Source organism: Argentina silus (genome assembly GCF_951799395.1).
Source record: "Argentina silus genome assembly, chromosome: 21".
NCBI classification, from domain to species: Eukaryota; Metazoa; Chordata; class Actinopteri; order Argentiniformes; family Argentinidae; genus Argentina; species Argentina silus.
Window position 1 is genome coordinate 4,326,959 of NC_139675.1, and position 22,500 is coordinate 4,349,458.

General features: G+C 44.5%; 3 protein-coding genes across 3 annotated transcripts in view; 2 read left to right on the forward strand and 1 right to left on the reverse strand.

Annotated features, from left to right (window-relative positions):
• The window catches only part of LOC310820819 (fatty-acid amide hydrolase 2-A-like), a 6,871-nt gene extending 5,640 nt beyond the window's left edge, over positions 1-1,231 (forward strand). Inside the window, exons 10-11 of the mRNA XM_083692624.1 lie at positions 1-122; positions 433-1,231. The exon at positions 1-122 is cut by the window's left edge and continues 67 nt beyond it. Of these exons, the coding sequence (XP_083548750.1) occupies positions 1-122; positions 433-644 (334 nt within the window). The 3' untranslated portion in view covers positions 645-1,231. The remainder of the gene's footprint in view (positions 123-432) is intronic.
• A 2,313-nt stretch (positions 1,232-3,544) lies between these two features.
• Positions 3,545-12,952, forward strand: tesk1a (testis associated actin remodelling kinase 1a; the record flags this gene model as incomplete). The annotated part of the gene is made up of 10 exons (XM_083693367.1): positions 3,545-3,724; positions 6,148-6,269; positions 7,301-7,349; positions 7,508-7,654; positions 7,758-7,840; positions 8,007-8,097; positions 8,336-8,419; positions 9,126-9,212; positions 9,478-9,574; positions 9,966-12,952. 10 exons carry the CDS (start codon positions 3,545-3,547, stop codon positions 11,039-11,041), a joined length of 2,016 nt encoding a protein of 671 aa, XP_083549493.1. The 3' UTR covers positions 11,042-12,952.
• Positions 12,953-15,675: 2,723 nt separating this feature from the next.
• spcs3 (signal peptidase complex subunit 3) lies at positions 15,676-18,643 on the reverse strand. Its single transcript, XM_083692950.1, has 5 exons — positions 18,415-18,643; positions 17,600-17,675; positions 16,996-17,070; positions 16,495-16,610; positions 15,676-16,111 (listed from the first exon to the last, which is right to left on the reverse strand). Exons 1-5 carry the CDS (start codon positions 18,555-18,557, stop codon positions 15,979-15,981), a joined length of 543 nt encoding a protein of 180 aa, XP_083549076.1. The 5' UTR covers positions 18,558-18,643; the 3' UTR covers positions 15,676-15,978.
• Positions 18,644-22,500: the final 3,857 nt, after the last annotated feature.

Consider the following 22,500-nt stretch of genomic DNA (forward strand, 5'->3'; position numbering starts at 1 on the left):
TCTCCAAAAGGACCTGGAGGAGCTTCTGGGGACAGACGGGGTGCTGCTGTACCCCTCCCATCCCCACCTCGCCCCCCAACACCACCACCCTCTCTTCACCCCCTTCAACTTCTCCTACACTGGTCAGTGTTTTGGCGTAGCTGGGGGTACCTCACTGAGCTAGCCAAACCTAATGGATAAGCCTACCTAAGACCAAACAGTTTCAGGTTGGCTCCCAGAGCTAGTGCCTAGGGATGGCTAGGGCTTTAGCTCAGTAAGCTAACCCTGTCTTGTGCTCAAACTCTACGTGCATTTAATCTGTCTGTGTGAATGTGAGGAGACAGGGCCCCATTTTGACAGGTGCAGAACTCATTTTAAGTGGAATGATTTGCTGGGTTTTTTTGTTGGTAACACAATGGGATCCTCTCTCTGTCTGTCCCTCTTCCCCTGCAGGTATCTTTAACATCCTGGGTCTCCCAGTGACCCAGTGTCCATTGGGGCTGAGTGTGGAGGGCTTACCCCTGGGGGTCCAGCTGGTGGTGGGGAAGCAGCAGGACCGGCTGTCCCTGGCCACCGCTGTCTACCTGGAGAAAGCCTTCGGGGGCTGGAGAGACCCAGGGACTGCTCTTATGCAAAACAGCTCAGAGTCTGTTAAGACCACATAAACACACAAGCATCCTGACTATCTATGAGCGTCCTAACACAAAGCATAGACCTGTAATATAATACACACACACACACACACACACACACATACACACACACACATAGACACATACATATATCTTTGCACCTGCAGTCTGAGACTATTGCTATGTTATTGAACCACTTGTCCACATGGTTATCTGTTGGTTTGTCACTAAGTGTCCTATACGTGTCCAAAGAACCTTTCCTGTCTTTCTCTGTCCTGGTCCAATTGGTATATGTTGAGTCAGGGGGTTTTAAATGTTATTTCCATTAAGGTTTTCTTCTCTGCATATTTGTCCACAACTGAAGAGAAGGCGGAACCCTACTTGAGAGAGAGAGTATCTGAATGTATTTTAAACAGTGGACATTGATGGGTGACATCATCTTCTTCTCTTTTATTACTTGCACTTTTAAAATCAGGATCTAGTGTAAAGATTTGCATAAATGTTGAATTTCAAATGAGATCTTTGTGATAATGTTTGTTTAATGTATGTCAATGGTCACTGTCTAAAAAGAAAATCATGTCAGGTCCGACTATGGAATAAACAGCACAATATACACTGTATTTTGAGTGTTGTTGACATTTTACTGCTTAACACTGTTTTCCCCGTTATGTTGACACTTCACACATGTACATAAATACACTTTGATTTGATTCACTGTACAGACCACAGAGAACCGATTTCCGCAGCCTTCTCCTATGTAACCATCAGAGGGTGGTATTGCACCTGCCAATACACCCGTAAATTGTATCAATTAATTGTAAGGAACGTCAATAAAGGTTGTTGTTTGTATGTCAGTGACAACGACGAGAAGACGAGCTGAAAATGAAAGCTTGATTGTTTAGTTTCTAAACTGACGTCATTGTGTCATCACCATTGCACCTCCGAATGAAATCAAGCGATGATGTCATTCGCCATGCTGCATGCTGTCGGGGTTTAAAGGAACAATCTGGGATTTGTGCTGCAATTCAATGGACATTGCAATTCATGATATATCCCTTCATTCTCAAATAATATAATTTATTAGAAATGCCTAGAGATCTTACCTTATCATAACCAAAAATAGGTTGTTTTACTTTATTGTTTGTAAACTATGTATTTGTAAATAAACAATCTATATCTTATAAAGATTTTTAACATTTCAATATAATGGACTGTTCGTCCTTGAATCAATAGCTCTGTCCATGAATTTGAGAGTTCACATTTACCCAGCCCCATCTCTTGAATTCTCTTTCACACTGCGAACACTGACATGCTTATTACAAGGTTGTGAAGTTGCTTGAATGAATGTTTTGTCAATGACATGTGTTGTTCTCTGGGTTAGGGTGAAAGACATGGTGCTCTTGTTCTGTTTTCAGTGCCACGGTATAATAGCGGTGGTACTTGAATTAATAGAGAAAATTGTGTCCAGTGTCCACTAATCAGATCATTAAAATTGCATGTCATGTGTTTATTCAAAGGAGCATGACAAAAAAACAAAACAGACATTCGCTCAGAATAAACGTATTTATCCATCATCTGTATTCTAAATGTACGCCTTGTCTACGTTGGAGCAACAAACTACGATCGCTTCAGCCTGTTCGGTAAAAGCGTGCCAGTGTGACAGAATATGAATATCAGAAAGAGTGTCATTGCAGCAACACTTCCGCCCCACGCTCGTCTCTAACAGACACCGCCCATTCTATCGTCCAATCAGAGTACTCGGATACAAGCGGTTCGGGGGCGGGGGACTTTATTATGGTCAAGCCTTCGACCGAGCTGCAGATCAAACCGGAGAGATATATATCGACCGAAGGCTGATTTATCATCTATGGACAAGATCTAGAAATTGCAACGGTTAACTATTCTGGTGTGACTGTTCTGAGAGAGGCTGCGTCAAATCGGTTGATCTCTTCCGAGAGTGCTTCGCGAGACAGGTAAGCCGTCGACCATCCGGCGTCTTCAGCCATTGTAGCTGTCACCCCCAGCAATCCCCGGTAATGAATTTACGATAGCTTTCTGCAGGTCCTCCTCGATTAAAATAACGGCAGGCTAGGACGAGAGACGTAGATCGATCGATAGGCCTGCAACGGAGTCATTGTTTGATGCAGTAAAGCAAGGCTTATTTCTATCTTCCAGTATAGGCGAGTTTTAATGCATTTTGCAATAGAATTCAGCCTCTATGTATGGGTAGGGCATAGTTTATCTCAACAAGGTGCGTACGGTGTCACAGTGCAACATTGTAGTGTCGGCTTGGAAATAATGTAGCCCCAAAAGCCCAACGATTTTTCCGAATGAAATTGTAATTGAATGTAGCGGTGATGAAACGTCAGATTGTCATAAAATTCGCGTTATTCGAGGGGTCGGCTACTATATGGGCTAATTCAAGGTTTTTCCCGAATGATGATGTCACGAATTTACTAAAGCAACTTTCTTCCTTCTGACAGCACCGTCCCTCTTGGCTTGTTGCATGGAAAGAGAGCTCCTTTGCCGCTAGGACGAGGCGGCACCGACATACATTGCGGTAGGGGTTCGGAGAAACCGGCTGCATGTCCCTCCACCTCCCCCTCCGTAAGCAGCGACGGCGGTACCGTTCAGTGCAGCATCACCCGTTGTAGCGGAATGACGGAGTGAACCAAGCCTCCCTACGTACCGAACGCAGGATTCCGCATGACGACTGAATAGATGGAGACAAGAGGATATGCTATCGTGAGAATTTCATCCAGATTGATTTATCGGTAGAGTAGCGGGACCTTGACAGCCGACACTGGAACTACCGGGGTTTCAATAACAGATTAATCCCCTCGCGCTAGGCAGGAGGACGTTGTCATTTTGGGGCCATGGGAACCGTGCGTTCCCGGACTGCGGTTTAAACGTCACTATCTCAAAACGTCGTGATGGACCACGACGAAAGCGACCCGGAGGCTGCCGAGCCCCCTCTGCACTATATTCACGGACCGAATCGGATACGTCCTTCATCCTACCGGGCACTGCGGAGTGCTGTGTCCAGCCTCGCGCGCATCGATGACTTCTTCTGTGAAAAGATCGGTTCTGGGTTCTTCTCCGAGGTGTTCAAGGTAACATTCGAAAATGGGCTTGAAATGGGAAAATTCAAAATGGGCTATCAATAGCCAGGTAAATGTTTACTATGGGCTACTGCGATTCCTTAATGGGCTAAGAGGCCGACCGAGCAGGTGAGCATACTACCACCGCCAAGAGGTCTGGACCTTGAAACAGGTGGGAGTATTAGCTAAAGTGGTAGTGCAGCTAAGGTGTGTGTGTGTGATTGATTACTGGAGGACAAGTCTGTCTCACTGTTTCACAGACTAAGTAGATTACCTCCGAGGCCTCTCACACTGCCACCTGTGTGTGTCTCCCATGTGTGTCCCATGCCTACACATGAAACGGTTCCGACTTAATTACACCACGTCTGTGGAGGTCAGATAACAATCGTGTGTTTGTGCTTTGAAATCGCTCGGTCAATGATTGCAGTAGAAATACAAATAGGCTGTCTTTCCATTTCCAAAGTCACTCCAGACTAATTTGAATGGTTATTAATGATTAATCCTTCAACTGAATTCATTGAGCCAACAAGCTGACTTAAACATTACTGAGCCACAACATCAACACAATACTCTACCTCGATCGACTTAAAAACCGAGTCAACATTAAAAGGCATCTGATTTTGAGCCGGAGTATGTTATTTGCCTAGGGTGAAAGTGTCCTTGGTTCGCAGCATTGCATTCCTGCATACATTCCAGTGTACCTCTGATCTTTATTGCCTCACTAACACAACCTTCCCTCCCGTTATCCTGCTTTAAGGTGGGCCTGCAAACAAGGTCCAGCCTAACGTTTGTATACTCTCTTGATTTTGTCTAAGATAAGTGACGTGATTCACCTCCGCCACACCTCCGTCAATGAAAGGTGGAGCTGGGTGTCTCACGTGTTATTGTACTCCAAAAGTCTTATCATGCTACCCTGGTTATCAGTTTCAGAGCTTTCCCAGTTACTGTACTTGGGTTAATCCAAGTCTTTGCAACGATTTTAAGGCTCTGTTACTTGTAGTTTCTAGCTTATCAGTAGATCTCATTCTGAATTTACCACCTAAATCTCCTAAGCAATTTTATGTACATGTATAAATTAAGTCTCAATTTAAGTCTTTCATGATCAATAACCCAATGTTCTAGCTGTCAGTGGTTTACATTCACCAATCATAGGATTGGCTTGGGAACATCTTTTCTCTCAATGCTCGTCCCATATTCAGCCTACAAGATTATTGATTATAAAGCAAATCAAGGATACTTGTCACCATTTTGCATTGATCTTTGAAATGTTTTAAAGCTGACGCAGGTTTACATTTGTGGTGTGATGTGTGTGTGTGTGTGTGTGTGTGCGCGCGTGCGCTGTGATGTCACATTGACGATACCCTGGATTTGTACAGATCAAGGGGAGTGATGGGAAATCCAGAAAGCCTATTAGTCCTGAGCAGCTATTAATACCACACACACACACACACAAACACAGACAGGTCCAGACACATTACCAAAGCCACATGCTCAAATGATCAGTCAATGACCCATATACACATACTGTACACACATGCTTGCTACATGCCTACACACCGTCACTACAGACAGACAACCCTCACCCTAACGCCCCTACGAAAACACCCACTCTCCCCCCTCACACCTGCTCCCACAACCGTCCTACTACACACCCACTCTCCCCCTTCACACCTGCTCTCTGCTGACACCACTGTCCACCACAGAAATGACTGCCTCTGTGTTCCTTCACCTCCCTGCACTCTGTCTGCAAAGCCCCTCTGGGCTCTCCACCCCTCTGGGCTCTCCACAGCTCTCTCTGCTCTCAAATCCCCCCCCCATGTTAAACCACACTAATGCAGCTCCATCAGTAAATACGGTAGATATGGCATGGCCTCCAGGGATTGGACCACAGGATAAAACGGCATTATGTTCTCATGCAGGGACAGGGATCCGATGAAGAGGAGGAGGATGATGATGGCTCATGCCCTAGTCTGGACGGGGGGTGTAATTGAAAATATCCATCTGTGTGCATGTGATGACATGAGGAATGAATTAGGGATTTAATCCATGTCATGCTCAGATATATAGTGGATGTGACTGGATTAAATATGTGTAAGTGTATTTTCCAGAAGTTTGCATGCATGTGCTGTGTTCGACTGAGTGTTATTATTCACTTGCACGTTCACTGCAAGGCCAGGGTAAATTCTTCCACCCCTATTATCAATCCCATGTTCATTTTCGACTGGAAGTAGACTTGGCTCAGGGTGGAAGTTGCCCATTGGCACAGATCAAGGATCAGTGAGACGAAAAAGACAAAGCTGACCTTTGTGTCTGACTTGTGTCTGAGGGCAACGTCATCCTGCTCCATAGAGGAACTGGAACTGTGGGTTTCTGAGTACAGGCTAAAGCATTTTTGACCAATAAACGGTGAACTTGCTCTCCCTCTCCCTCTTCAGGTGCAGCATAGGGTCACAGGGCAGGTGATGGCTCTGAAGATGAATACACTTGCCAGCAACAAGGCCAACATGCTTCGTGAGGTGCAGCTAATGAACCGGCTGTACCACCCCAATATACTCAGGTCTGCACACACACACACACACACACACACACACATGTACATCAACACAGTACCTTTGCAATGAGTTCAACTTGCACCAGAACATTCGCCAAGGAAGAAAAACTACACTGCTGCTGTCTTTTTGCTGCCTGGATACTGAGAGAGGCAGCAGATCATCATGCATCCTCATTCAAGATGATCTTAGAATGGAGCCTAGTTACAAATATAAATAGACTCATGTAGTGCACAATGACAGTGCACCCTGAACCAAAGAGTGCCTCAAACACATTGCTTCTCACATATTTAACACATGCATAGGCATTTAACATACAGCAAGATAATGTTCTCATGTGGATGTATGTAGTCGTTTTCAAATGTGAAGACCTTGTGTGCAGGATAAAGGATAAGACCAGAGAACCTCGATGACTACAGTAAACTGCAGCCGTAAAAAGTTTAAAGTAGTCACAAACAGCGAAACTCTCATACTATTGGAAAGACGTCATGAGACACACAGGCCTATTTGTTAACAGCCTGCATTTTTGAGAACTGGCTCATTTATGGAATGGTGAGCAGGCAAACACTGGACCAGTGTGCTGGTGGTTGCTCGCTGCTAACTCCCAACAATTTTTGAGGCAGCTAAAAGAAGACTGTGCACCCCTTTAGAGTGACAAACCTCCACAGATTATATTCTAGTGATGTGTAAACAAGAGTGAAATGGTACTTTGGTAAATTGAATTGTGTACTCTTAGGGAGTGAACGAGGGCTGACCATTCTCTCAAGTAATTGAATCATTGGAAAAACACCTTCGGTAACTATGATTGCTTCAACACTGGAGCACAGAAAACAAATCTCCATAAAATGTTGAGCATTTTCAGCATAAACACTAAATTATTTAACAAATCATCATAAATACTAAGTTAAGTTAGATGAGGCATGATTTAGGGGACATGAATTGAAAATAAACCAAATTGTGCTCAGGAAACCTTGCAACCTCTCACACACGTACGATACTGTAAATGTACAATATTTAATTATCTTCTCCCTCTCCTTAGGTTTCTAGGGGTATGTGTGCATGAGGGCCAGCTCCATGCTCTGACTGAGGTGAGCTTTTGTTGCTCTGGAGAAACAGCTTTTTTTTGTTCTGTGAGACAATGATTTCCATCGCAACAGAATAGTGTGGAAAACAGACCTGAACTGTGGACCATAGACGATAACAAGTGTGTGTGTGTGTGTGTGTGTGTGTGTGTGTGTGTTTACAGTACATAAATGGTGGCAACCTGGAGCAGCTGTTGGACAGTGACATGTACCTGTCATGGGCAGTGAGGATGGGCCTGTCTCTGGATATCGCCAGGGGCCTGCAGTACCTCCACAGCAAGGGCGTCTTCCACAGAGACCTCACATCTAAGGTATGGTACACACACACACACACACACACACACACACAGTTCCTTGAGACAACTTGAACTAACCTTCTCTCATATCCCCCTCCCTCTGTGTGTGTTTGTGTAGAACTGTCTGGTGCGCTGTGAGAATGGCCTGTTCACTGCAGTAGTGGGGGACTTTGGCCTGGCAGAGAAGATCCCCGACTACAGGTTCGTCAGTGTGTACAGATTACAGAACAGTCTTTCTCACACTGACAAATACAGTCATGTACAATCTTTGGCTATGACTGAATGTAGACCAGGAACTTGATAATAACAATTTGATAATAATTTAATAAATTTTTTTAAAAAGTGTGGTTTTCTGTTTCTCCTCCAGTGATGGTGCAGATAAGCAGCCTCTGGCAGTTGTGGGCTCCCCCTACTGGATGGCCCCAGAAGTGCTGAGAGGGGAGGTCTACAATGAGAAGGTAATGTACTGTGGTTGCTGGTGACTTGACTGTCCACAGGTTATTGTGCAGAGTGACAATAGAATAGCCATAGAAATAGTATCCTGTTTAAAATAAATAATTTCGGGAAACAAGGCCCTCGGAATAGAACATGTTGGGATTTGGTTCTGTGATATTCCATTGACATCGAGGAAATGTGACTGGCATTGACAGTTATTGATATCAATAGTCATTGATCAGGTGTTCTCTGACCCTCTAGGTGGACGTGTTTGCCTATGGCATCATCCTGTGTGAGATCATCGCCCGGATAGAAGCCGACCCTGACATCCTACCTCGCACAGAGGTACAGCTGCTTTGGAACCCCTCCACGCAACCACACAGCCCCACACAACCACACAGCCCCACACAACCACACAGCCCCACACAGCCCCACACAACCACATAACCCCACACTGCCCTCGAACCCCTCCACACAACCCCACATTGCCCTTGAGCATTAGACCCTTAAACAACACTCCACTGAGTCACACAACCAACCAACGGTTGGAGTAAAACACACCCGGAAGCGACATCACACAACTCGCACAACAACGCTACAGCGTACAACCGCACTCTCACAACTGTGTGCCGTAGCCAGTAGAAACCTTCAACCTTTAGTTCAGTGAACTGGTTGCTTAGTGACCCAGATAAGAGGCGTATTCGTATTCCTTCCCTTATTGCATGTTATCACACACGACTGCAGTGAAAGCCTGAATATTTAATCACTGCAGTGCAGCAGCTCCATGTGCGTGTGAGGGTTTTAATGAGCCAAGCTCTACAATGGCGTACCACATATCAGTGTATGCCACCATCTAGTGGAGACTTTAGAGAACTGCAGCATTGTTTCATTTTTGTGATCTGATAATAGTATGAAGCCTTGCGTATATTGACAGTCATTTAAAGCTAGCCAGACAAATCAGTAGAAGACAAGTCCGCTCAGTTTGAAGCATGTGGTTGTGATAATAATGATGATGATGATGATGATGATGACCACCCCTCTTTGTGTGCAGGACTTTGGGCTGGATGTGGAGGCTTTTGAGAACATGGTCGGGGACTGTCCGCCATCGTTCCTCAGTCTAGCTGTAACCTGCTGCAATGTAAGATACATAAACACATCCCTAACCCTAACCCACATCCCTAACCCTAACCCACATCCCTAACCCTAACCCACATCCCTAACCCTAACCCTATACATTCATACAGACTGACAAATGTAAAGCATGTTTTACAAGATACTCCGATAGAATATTTTCATAATCTTGTACGATCCATGAGGACTTGACCCTGTTCACACACCTCCTCCTTCTATTTCTCTCTCTCTCTCTCTCTCTCTCTCTCTCTCTCTCTCTCTCTCTTTCTCAGATGAGTGCGGAGAGACGTCCCTCGTTCTCCAAGATTGCTCTCTCTCTGGAGGGGATGGAGAGAGGAGAGGAGGAGAGGCAAGCACCAACAGCTCTGGGTGAGTGAGGGGGTGGGTGAGGAGGAGATATGGCTTGTAGGAAGGATGGAAACTCATGACAACTCAACATGACCTCAAAAGCTAATTTTGTCTCCCAGTTACTCATTACCTGTATGAAATATTCTATTTAATATGTAATTATCCATCTCAAGTCGTTGATATTTTCTCAAAAGAGACGAAAGGCAGTCCAGTCCAATATGTCAGCCCCTCTGCTAGTATTATTATTAGTATTATTGCTACTCCTACTTAACTACTGCTAATTTCACTGCTACTTTATTAAACTGTTGTTATTATTATTATTGTTAGAAGGTCTACCACTGGTAAGAAAGACTATTGAAATAGGCGATACGTTTCTGTGTCGTATGCTGATAGTTTCACGTTATTTCATCAGAACCTGTTGCCGTTAACGTCAGCCCCTACCGACGGCGGAGCTCTCCATGTCGCCCTGGTGACCAGCGGTTGTCACGGAGCCAGTCGGACATGCTTCCCCCGATGACGCCCCCCTTAGGCACCCCGGCGCGAGTCAACCCCTTCTCCCTGCGCCAGGACCTGAACGGGGGGCGCATCAAACTCTACGACACCCCCAGCAAGTCTGTCATCTCTCTGACCTTTACCCTGCCCCCGCCCCCGGACCCTTGCGCCTCCCCGCACCACAGGGGCAATGCCCCCCTCCGCGGACCTCCCCGACGCTGCCATTCTCTCCCCTGCACCCCCGAGCTGGGCCGCACCCTCGCCCTCCTACGGGACCCCGACCAACAGAGCATGGGGAAAGACAGGGAAGAGGTAGAGGAGGGGAGGGAGGAAGAAGGGAAGGAGAAAGGAGAGTTGGGTGATGTGGCAGATGATTCAGGGCTGCCCCTTGAACTGGAGATGGTGTCCCTAGAGTGTTTGGAGGAGGAGGAGGAGGAGGAGGAGGAGGAGGAGGAAGAGTTGGAGGGTTTATCTTTGGCGGAGCCTATGGACTGCAGCCGGTCCCCCGACACACAAGAGGGCGCCGTCCCCACCCCAAAGAGGCCTCTCCTCAACCCTGTCTCCTCCTCCTCTCTGTCCTTGCGGCCCAATGGCTGGGGCCCCCCTATCTCCAACGGCCCCCCGTCCCTCCCCCCTTTACCCCGTCCAGACAACAATAACGGCTCGGCGCTAGTTTTGGGGCGCCCTGTTACCTGGGGGGCTAACGGCTACCGCGCCCCTATCCCTGATCAGCAGGCCGGCCCTGCCCCCGAGCATGACGAGGTCATTTCCTGTCCAGGCTGCTGTCTCATTGGGCTGAGCTTTCCCTCCGTGTGCCTGCGGGGGGCGCCAACCCCTCGCCGCGTTCCGCCCCGACGACCGTTCCGCAACCTCAATGGAGGGGACTCCTCGGCTTCCGCGGCAACCAAGGGACTGCTCTGTCGTGGGGCTAAAGGCCTAGCTCCTCCCACTGCGCCCTGCGAGCCAGGCCTTCCTCTTCCGGAGGCACAGACTTAATGTTGGCGCCCCCTAGAGGACAGACTGACCACTAACACCACCAATGACACTTCTGAGATTTCCTCACTGTTACTTATCAGTGACGCTACTACTACTACTATTAATCATTTCTATTAGGAACAGGGGCGCTGATGATGATGATGATGAGGGTGACGACTCCTACCTGAAATGGATCTGCAGCTTGCCTTTGTGTGTGAGTTTGTTTCTTACTGTCCTGTGTGCTGTGCTACAGGGTGTGTGTGTGTGTGTGCGTGTGTGCGTGCGTGTGTGCGTGTGTGTGGGCAGAGAGGTGTTTGACATGGGTGGAGTGTGGGGAGATAAAGGGAGAAGCAGGAAGGGGAAAGAGCAGTGAGTTCACTTTGGAACGGTGGCTCTTGCCAGCGTCTTAACGATCGCGGTGTGTCACAGGTTTGTTTATTTAAATCACCCTGAACCTTTGAATTAGATATTTTGAAATTACTTTTTCACTCGAGTGGTACTTTAGATTTGTATTATATTATATGAACAGGTGCTTCTGTCCCTCAAGTTTCAAGCTTTTCCTCCTATAATCCACTTTACTCCAGATTGCGTGCGTGTGTGTGTGTGCGCGCGCTCTTTGAGCGTGTTTACTAGCCCTTGTAACTACAAAACAGCATGATAAATAATTCTCCCTGCTTATTTATTTATTGTACAGATCATTCCACAGAGTTGTGCGTCTTTCAGTTTGAGAGATGGCGTTTTGTTTTGTCTCATGTCAGTTTTGAAATGTTAATGGTTCGCTGGTCATTTCCCTGTACGTTTGTACGATTAGAAAACTTGGTGCAATAATTTGATGTAAAGTGAAGTGTGCATAATCTTTACTAGTTTTTTACACTTTTAAATGAGAACTGCTGCACTCTTGATTCGGGAAGGACTGCTTCTGGTCGTCCGTTGAGGCTGGCTGTCTTCCCCAGAGCTTACATGTATTTGTCTCCCCCTAGTGGGGTGGAGGAATCAGGCAGACCAGGCAGACCACAGGGCTACTTCCCAATCGCCTGATGGCTATCCTTCCTCATCCGCTCTCCATCATTGGAGTCTTTCCCGGCCACATGTTCTGACTGGGTAGAACTCTAGGCTCTGGGTATAGGCTATATCTTGGGTCGTAATTCTATGGCCTATGTCTCTGACCATGGTATGGGGTTTCCCTAAACTCTGTGGCTGGTCAGGAAAAACTCTGGGCCCTATAACAACTAATGTGAGGAGACAGATTTCCATCTGTTGAAAACCTATCCAACCTCTTTATTTATCTATGTTCATGAGGGAATGGAGGTGGGGAAAGATAGACTTGCATCGTGTTGGTAGCCGGGTTTCACTCAACTGTGCTGGCTAGAGAACGTCTTATTAGTTCACTGTTGTAATGGCATGATTTACAACATTTGTACAACTGTATGCATCCATCCAAAGATTTCCAATATACCGTCCCATCTTGATGATGTCACAATGACTGTGATAGGAATGACCCATAACTCTATAGATGGACTGAGGCAGACACTGCCATGCAATGCATGCATGGGGTTTTATTGTTTTAAAAGGCTTTAAGAGGTTTGATAACTTTTTTTTTTAATTTATTTTTTTACCAATGCATGAAAGCTGCCCTGCAACTATGTATGTAGCTACTAAACTCCCCTGCTGGCTGGGATGTTGGTCTGAGACTGTAGGGCGGTCTTGCTGTGGGTCTAAAACAGGGTTGGTTCAATTTAATTTAAATGGTCAATTCAGGAAGTGAATTGAAATGCCAATTTAATAATTTAATTTTAAAATGTTCATTGAAAATAAATGGCAATTTTAGTTTTTGTTTACAAAATCACTTCCTCTATACATGCAAGGCACTTATGGTTAGCATTGTAACTGTCACTGGGAACTACCAGATTTAATAAACCCTGTCCATGTTGATTTGTGTTATTTAAAGAAAATGTCCTCATTGAATAAAGACAAAAACATTGAATGTATAACATCTGCCTGTTGTCTTGATTTATACAGTGATCCTATCATGGATACAATGACAGACACAGTTTTATGGAATTGAGGTCAAGGAGTAGGCTAAGCAGTTAGGAGACTGTAGGAATGACGACATCGTTATCTGCAGGGCTGTATTAGTGATGGAGCTGGGAATGGAAAGCTACCTCAGGAGGCACCCAGCTCACTGACAGGTACTGGATCTCTCCAGGAGGGGGCAGCACTGGTAAAGGTACATCAGCAGAGGGGGGGAAAAAGAACAGATACAAATGCTTACTTAGGTACAACATTGAATGTAACATTGAATGTAACATTCAAGCTTTTTAAAGGCTTCCTATTGGTTGTAATGACTGTTAATCGGTAGCAGTCAGGAAATGAGATCCCTTGAAAATAAATATTTCATTTACGAATGCTGTTTTGGTCCCGATTTCTGAAATGGAGTGTCTTAACAAACACTCTTTGTATACAAATATGTTATTACTGGCCTGGGGTGTTCGAGGGTAGTAGACTTTTTTGGACTGAAACTTGAACTGAATTTCGCTGTGGTAGCCAGATGTGGCAGAACAGACTTGAGGAGCAAAGCACAAATTGTTTTCAAATTGTCTGAACATTTTATGTACAATGTGCTATCACCTGAAGGTCTGAAAAACAACAGTCTGTCATTAATCGACAAAGGTCTACTAGGTCTCACAACACACACTTACGATCAGCCAAGGACAGCTTTTGGTGTCGCTGTCTCCCACCAACCTTTAGCAGTGAAAAGAAGAATCAATCAATCCATTGAAAAAATATAATTGTTATTTTGCTTAATATCTTGCAATGCTTTTATGCACACAGCTAATACATTAACACATCTATAACCCTCTTTAATTCGCACATTACAGGTATTCCTGGCATAAGGAAAATAAATAATAAGTCCCTTTCCTCCAGCTTGTTTTTTTATGAGAGACGTCATGTCCTTTGTGCTTTGTTACCAAACACAGGCTGCACATCAGCATCTGGTCTGTCCTGCAGAACACCTCATTTACATTTACATTTTTGGCATTTAGCAGACACCTTTATCCAAAGCGACTTACAACAAATACATTTGTTTAAGTAAGTGAATCATCTATCCAACGTCATCATAACATAAAGTAATCTATGGTAGGACCAGGGGCCATTGGCAGTCACAATGAATTCCTTTTTTTTTCCCCCCCAGAGGGACGTGGTCATGCATGCAGAGATTCTGCTCCAGCTCTGCAGTCACCTCTAGTGGTGTGTGTCTCTGCAGTGCCGGGACAGTGTGGTGGCTTCATATGTGCCTCTCTCACAGCAGTTGAGAGCATCAATCCACACATTCATTATTGTCACATAAGAAGAATCATGTTTTTGCTGTTTCCTGGAAACCGCTGGAACACAGTGATGTAGAGCTGTAATACTTTCAGCCCTTGGTTTGGTCTGTGTCATCAATTGATCAGAAGAATATTGTTTATGTATTGCTCAATCCTTAAAGTGGGACTAATCTATCCAAATCTAATCTTCAACTCAACCAGCACCATTAGTCTACCAATACTTCCAAACACATACAAATGTGCAGGTACACACACACACACACACACACACACACACACACACACACACACACACAAAACTCCATTTTTGTCTGAAGGCCTGTGTCTTTCTCAAGATGTGCCACTGGAGTCCCCTCCATGTTTCCCGCCCCCTTCTCTGGTTCCTACTGCAGCAAGCTTATATAACCGTTAGACCACAGAATCTAGATCATGTTAGGCTAGCTAGCCAACACATGACACAGACACACCAATTTCACTCACATTACAAAGAGACACAGCAGCAGTATAGGTGAAAAATCATAAGACACATATAACCGTCTGCATTTTAAAGGTTAACCAAATGATTATTCTTTTATTAAAAGTAATTCGGTAGCCCTTTCCTGCCTAGGAATAAATGGGAAATAACATGGATATAGCCATGGTAACTACCAGTAATCACCTGTCGTTACCAGTAATTACCTTGTCGTTACCAGTAATTACCTGTCGTTACCAGTAATTACCTTGTCGTCACCAGTAATTACCTTATGTAATAAGGTGGTATGAGAGCTGGAAAATGCTTCGTTACCCGTTTCCATTTTGTTCTAGCCATGTACCCCGTCTTAACCTTACAACTAAAACCATGCCTGCTCAGTCAGTCACGTGTAGGCTACCTACAGTAGTATCGGGATGCTTCCATCCACTGAATGTAACTCAGTATGAAGCTACCCAGTGGGTCTGATACGTTACATTTTTATGGATGATATCCTTGCAATTAATGTAAAGGTACTCTGCCCTTCGCTAGGAGATCACGTCCTGTCAGCGGCCCCTGTGCAGTTGGTTCTTTCAATCGAAGAGGAGCCAACTCACTGAACAACCGTTATATAAAACACCTCATTAAAGTGCTTTTGTCTGTCGGTCACCAAGGGCCACATTCAAAGTTCAAAGTCACAGGTCATTGCTTTGTTAATTACAGACACTGTACAGTACAGAAGGAAATTGCTTCCATTGTCCTTATTTGGCACACATCAATACATCTCAAACGTTTTCCTGGGACACCAACGGTTTACAATAGGCTTACTCTTTTCTTTGAATATCTTTCTGAATAAATGAATGTACAAAAACACATCTTTGAAATGTTTTTTTTATAACAAAGAAGGCAGCACATACATGAAAGAAATGAAACAAACTAAACCAGCACCATCCAGCAATTTCACATGATTCATTTTTTTACAGCTGAATATAACTAGTTTGTCTGTGATTGGTAAGTAAGTTGTAACAGTTCATTTTCTATTTCGATGTGGCAGCGTCAATGGACATACATACATACATACATACATGCATACATACACAGACAGACAGAACCATTCCCAAACTTTCACTTTTATTAAAAGTCATAAAAGAGTGCACAACATTTACAAACAAGCGTGGGACAGTTCAGTAGCTCTTTGTGGTCTCGTATGATTCTGGGAAGGGGAGGGACATGTGGCCAGAGCCCATGACCAGAGGCAAGATTCCAGCGTTGGGTACCACGTTCCATGACAGGGTCAAGGTGATGTTCTTATTTGCCCTGGGAGAACAGAAATACTTACGGTCAGTTAAAAAAACAAAAAAAACACACAAATTATGATGGAGGCTTCTAGATGTAGAATCTATAGTGACTACATGATGTGAACCAAGGTAATACATTTCAATAAATTTCCCCTTTTCTTCTAGGAGGCCGATTCTGCCATCACGTCGAGGTTGTTTTATTGAGTATTACTGTAAATTGTGTTGTACTGCCATCTGCTGCATACAAATAATACTGCATCACAATTGACATTCGACTCAATAGATAATCAAAATGACAGTGAGGTTTTTTGTGTGCAGGTGACTGACGATCCTGAACATTCCACATTAAAATGAGACTTGGTGGGTAGGGGTGTAGTTGGGTAGGGGGGGGGGGCTTCTTACCGGAGACCATTACCATCATCAAAGAAGAAGTACTTGGACTTTGTGTCCCTCAGGTTTAGCTTGGTGCTTTCTCCTCTCAGGACTATCTTGTCCCACAGGACCACCTGGTTCAGGGCCTGGAATCAATCAAACAGACATGTTGCATATATGCAACACACTTATGCAGCCATTGTGCAGATTACATCACATACCGCCCTCCCCATGGCCTTTTGCACAATGCATTTTATACATGCATAATATAAATGACACATTTGAATTATGATGAAGTGTTCCTGTTCTTGTTTTGTTAATGTATGTGCCATTGTAAAGCCAAAGGCAAATTTCCACATTGAGTGAACAAAAACATTTTCTATTCTATTCTGTTATTGCAATCATGTTTTTATTAGAGGCCACTACTAACATCTAATCTTTTAACACGTTTTGAGAAAAAAATGCATGATCTAGTGGACCACTGTTGTCAAGGAAACAAGAAAGGGAGGACGAACGCTTGTGCTTGCTTACATTGCTTTTGGTTGCGTACTCAGCAGACATGTAGAGGAACAGCTGCTTGACGTTCCAGTCGAATATTGGCTTCAGATGTGAAGACGGTTAAGGCGATCAGTATAATTAAATGACCAAATGATGATTCATTGACGATCCATTCGGCCAATAAAGTAATTAATGACCAAAAACAACGTTTTAAGTCAGAAGTTATGGCTTGTCAAAAACCGCCAAAAGACAGCAGATTCAAAATGAGCACCAGCACCCATAACTTCACCTGTGCACTAACATGGTTTTCCAACACACACCTTTGATACCTGCTATAGTGCTGCATGTTGGTCTGCTGCACTTCAAACAACATGTACTCGTCACTAGGCAGGTTGCTAAGGATTCAACGCTTCTCTCAAAACAGCTAACGGCGATCGCCAAATAAGAAATATCACAGAGGTACACAGCAGCAACACGTTCTCATCACGCGAATGAAAGCATTTGTTTACCTTCCGCATGCCAATGTCTTAAGCCTACGTTACCATGACAACGTTACCCGAAACCTTGACAATGAGGTAGGCCCCCATTTCCTTCAAGTCTCACACATTTGTCTGACAAGCAGCGCAAGAGAAAGGATATCAGCCGAGAGGTCAAAGGTGATGAAGCCCAGGTCACTTCTTTCCCTCGGTCCTGTGAAGTCATCCACGTTTTTCCTGTGGGATGACAAAGGCAGTACAAGTGCTGTGTGCTACATGGACATACTGCATGGTGATACTAACTGTAGTAAAACGGCCCACAATTTCTGCTTGGCCAGCATTACAACCTTATTGGGGTTTTTTTTTTGGTGATGAAAATGAGTCTAAGCTCGCGAAGCACAACACATTTTTTTCACAACACAGGCCTATTTTAAGAAAAAGCTGGTTACTGAATGTTGCTGGTTACTGAATGTGAAACGTGTCCAGCTGATATGGTATGTTGACAACATTATCAAAAGAAAGTCGTTCATATGTTGGCAGATCGTCCAGTTTTCGTTCACCGTTATCAAAACAGACCGCGCTGACGTGCTCTTCTCTGATTGGATAAAAGGCAGCTCGCAGAACAGCTGCTGGCATCATGTATCTGTGGTTTTGTATCTGAAGGTGTTATAACTAGCCAGCAAAACGCACGATGCCAATTAATGGGCAATTGCGCCCATCTGTTAAGCTATTTCTACAACCGTGGCTGTTCCCTATCATTGGGCATCTTTCGTTTCGGGCCTAATTGCACAGATATGGCTAGCTCGCTAACTGTATATCATCAGCATCATTCATTCAGTCATTGCAAGAACTGCAACATCTTAGACCAGGATGCGTGAATGCAACTGTGCACATGCCAGAGCATGGAATATCATACATATCTGACACAACGCAATATGTGCTCAATACTTTCAGTTATTGTCATGACTTGACTTACAGCATCACTCTCGATACGTGGATATCGACTGGCACGCTTCTGTCTTTGAACGCCGTCGTGACAAAACATCCGAACGTCAGAGCTGCCATTACGCTAAGCGAAAAGGCGAATAGGGAATTCGCCCTCGATAACACTGTATTCATTCTGAAATATATTTATATTCAAGTTGTATAAATAAGAGCCAAAATATCTCGTTAGCTACAACACTTCTGTCTTGTCTCAAAGCAGGAAGTGTTAAAACAACGAACATAAGGAAGTGGATACTCTTCTTCGTTGTATTTCCTTACTCGATGGAAAATTAATGGGCAACACTGCCCCTATCTGGTAGGAAAATGAAGCACCATTTCATTTCATTGGGATGCAAAATAAATGTAAAAAATAATCTATTTATTTTAATTAATATAGTTCGTATCAGGATCATTTCCGACCCCAAAGGCAGTCAAATCAATGATATCCATTGATCACTATTCAAATCAGGCAATAAGGACCTGCACACATTCTTCTCCTCCATAATATATGCCATTTAGCTGACACTTTCATCCAAAGCGACTTACATTGCAGTGAGTGCATACATTTCAGTATACATGGTCCCAGCAGGAATCGAACCCACAACCTAAGCGTTGTTAGCGCCATGCTCTACCAACTGAGCCACAGAGGACCACATATAACAGAGCAGGTTGTTGCACAGGGCTTGTAGATGACCTCTTCAGTTTGGGATCAACACTAGCTGGGATCCACACTAGTGTCTTTTGTCATTCTGTTGTTGGTATCCCTGCACCACAACAAACGTCAACCCATGGAAGAAGCCCAAGGTCACTGACGAAAGGGCTCTAATGAGGTGTTCTTTTAGCCACCGCAGGTCACAATGCCAAAGCCACCCCTTCCCTGGCAATGCTCTGAGGCCTAGGAGTGGCTTCCCAACAGCCTCTTCCCACAGGCAACGCTGCGGTACAGCTGCCTTATCTTTCTCTCTCTCTCTCTCTCTCTCTCTCTCTGGTCGCGGCCCAGCTGCTGTGTCGCTGTGGCATCTGATCTGCCGCCAACACATCCTGCCTCCCCATTCCAAAACATTTGCAGCTACCAGCTGATAGGCAGGCAGGCAGGCAGGCAGGCAGGAAAATTGACCGAAGCCAGTCAGATAGGCAGGAAGACCGACAGACAGACAAACAACCAGGCAGAAAGGCAGACAGACAGATAACCAGGCAGAAAGACAGACAAACAACCAGGCAGAAAGGCAGACAGACAGATAACCAGGCAGAAAGACAGACAGCCAAACAGACAGACAGACAGATAAATAGCCAGACAGTCAGTTAGGGCAGTGCGATGGCCGAGGTCCTGGACAGCCGGCCTTTTGGAACACACTACGCCAAGGTCTACCTCTCCATATTTGCCCTGTTCTGCTTCAAGCTCTTCGTCAAGATCAGCCTGAACATTCTCACCCACTTCTACGTGGTCAAGGGGAACCGCAAGGAGGCCGCCCGCATTGCAGAAGAGTTTTATGATTTTGGCCAAGGGCACCGTAAGTAGTTCCTCTGGAATGCAGCTCAGAGTTGAAAAAGTGCTCTCTATCTATCCCTTCCCCCCCCCCTCTCTTTAAGTGTCTCTGGATGGGTGCCCTCATATTGAGGTCTGTTGTTTGGGCATATCCTTCACCAATTGAACCACGCTCTTCTGATGGGTTGCCCTGTCTAAGCTTTGTTAGCCCAAATGTCCCACTCTGACCATGAGAATGTCCTCTTGGTCTAATGGGAGACACTTGGTATTCACTATACTTGATTGAGCAGCAGGAGACCCAAGTCCGATCCCTGCTGGTTACAGGTCCCTCTGGCGAGGAGAAGGTCAAATGAGGTTAACGTAGTGGAGGTGGTTTATAAACATGTTCATGATTGGTAGACCCTCTTGAGACTTATACGCCCACATTTCACCACATGGATGTCGTCTTGGTCTTGGTCTCTCAGGTGACACCTGAAATGGCGCACATTTTGACGTTGTCAAATTCACAGGATCAAAGCCATGAGTTTGCAGGCCCTATTGTTTTGGAATCATTTTGCCCTTGAATAGGTCCCATATCTGAGAGCTTTACCTGACCGAAATGCCACGCAGCTGACACAGTTAATCTCTTATCAGGACTTGGCACTCACCCACATCCATGATACTGTGTCACATGGTAACTCCACATCCACAGCATGTCTGCACGGAATAATGTGGCCTGAAAATAGTCGCCACACAGTTAAGGAGGCGGATTCTATTCTACAAAAAGGAGTTACCGTGAACCAAAAAGGGTTAACCAGCTTGTCCCTCCAGGAGAACCCTTTGGTTCTACATGGCACCAAAAAGGGTTTCCGTACAGGGGCAAGACAAATTCTATTGCATTTCAACCATATCAATTTACACACAGTGATACAGGGCCTTACATAATATTCAGTTGAAGGGTAGGCCTACTCAATGGCGCGAATAAGCTTCTAACTGCCAAACGTAGGCATGCCAATCATGCAGAAATAAATCCGTTCCAAACACAAAGGTTCCTAACTCTGACACTGGTGCAGCTGGACTAATGCCGCTCTACCCCCCCCCCCCCCACACACACACACACACACGCACACACACACACACACACACACACACACACACACACACACACACACACACACACACACACCTCCCCCACCCCTCTCTCCCCCCGCTCGGTCGCAGTGCGTGTACACGTTATCGTGCGCGCCGTATAACACAACAACAAGCCGAGCAGCCAATGAGACAGCGGTAAAGCCTAGATCACACTGCCCCACTGCTGCAGGAAAGGAGAGCTATGATAGATGCAAACATGCCCGAAGTTCCATCCAAAGAGAGCGCGAGCTCTGGAAAGGCGCCGAGGAAAAGGACGCTAGAGAACACAGACAATCACACCGCTATAAAGAAGTCGTGTTGGGGTATTTTAACTAGCCAAGGTCGGTATTACGCACTATTGCGTCTCTCTGCACACTGTGCTTGACTGTCACCGTGCATATTGGGCTGCTGTTCGTTTGTGTCAAGTTTAGTGTCAAGGGATTTAAATGGAAAATAATCTTAGATGTATTTGAGATAGTAGGGATGTAAACACAAACTTCTGTCACATCTGGGCAAATGCCTCTATGTCGCATAAATCGCAGTAATTGCGCATGATTTCCTCTAATGCAATGTCATTTGTTAATGTAGTAAACACAAATACCAGGGTTTGAATTGTAAACATTCAATTGTTGGCACAATAATGGCATTAATGGCATTGAGTAGCCCAATAATTGTATTATTATCACTATTATTAGTATTGTTAGTAAAGTAGTAATATTCATATTCATATTATATATGTTTATAATACTATCATATACATTATAATATCCATTATTATTTGTATAGTTGTCATTATTATTATTATTATTATTATTATTATTATTATTATTATTATTATTATTATTATAGTAGTAGTAGTGGTTCTATGACAATGTAATAATAACTGAGGGTCTGCAGCAGCTGAAGTTGCCATATGCTCTGCTGTCTGACTCACATTGCTCAACATCTTCTTTCACAGGACAATAAAAGCTTGACCTTTGAGCAGGACACAGTTTTAGAGACTTTAGCACTGATTATACAGTGGTCTTATCAGCAATCAAGCAGTAGTTTGGTCAATGGGGTCACATTATGGCAGGTTGTGAGATGTGATTACTGTTTGACTTCTTGTGTGACTTGGAGGTGTTGTCATGTGGTATTTTTAACCTGACTTGGGTGAAAGGAAAGCGTCATTTGAGCTCAATGTGTCAGTAAGGCATTTAAAATTGACTGATGTCAGTCAGATGCACAAGAGATGATTATATGAGCAATTAATTATGCTTTCCATGATTCCTTGATTGTGAGCCAGGAAGGAACTTCCTCATTATAATTGCAGATATGCAGATTATGCAGACTCATTTAACATCCTGTTGATGTTGACAAAAAAAGTGACCAATATTACAAAAATATTGCAAGTATACATATTATTATGAATATTAAGAAATATTAAAATGATATTAAAACATATTGAATATTACAATGAGAAACATTACAAATAGGTGCTCA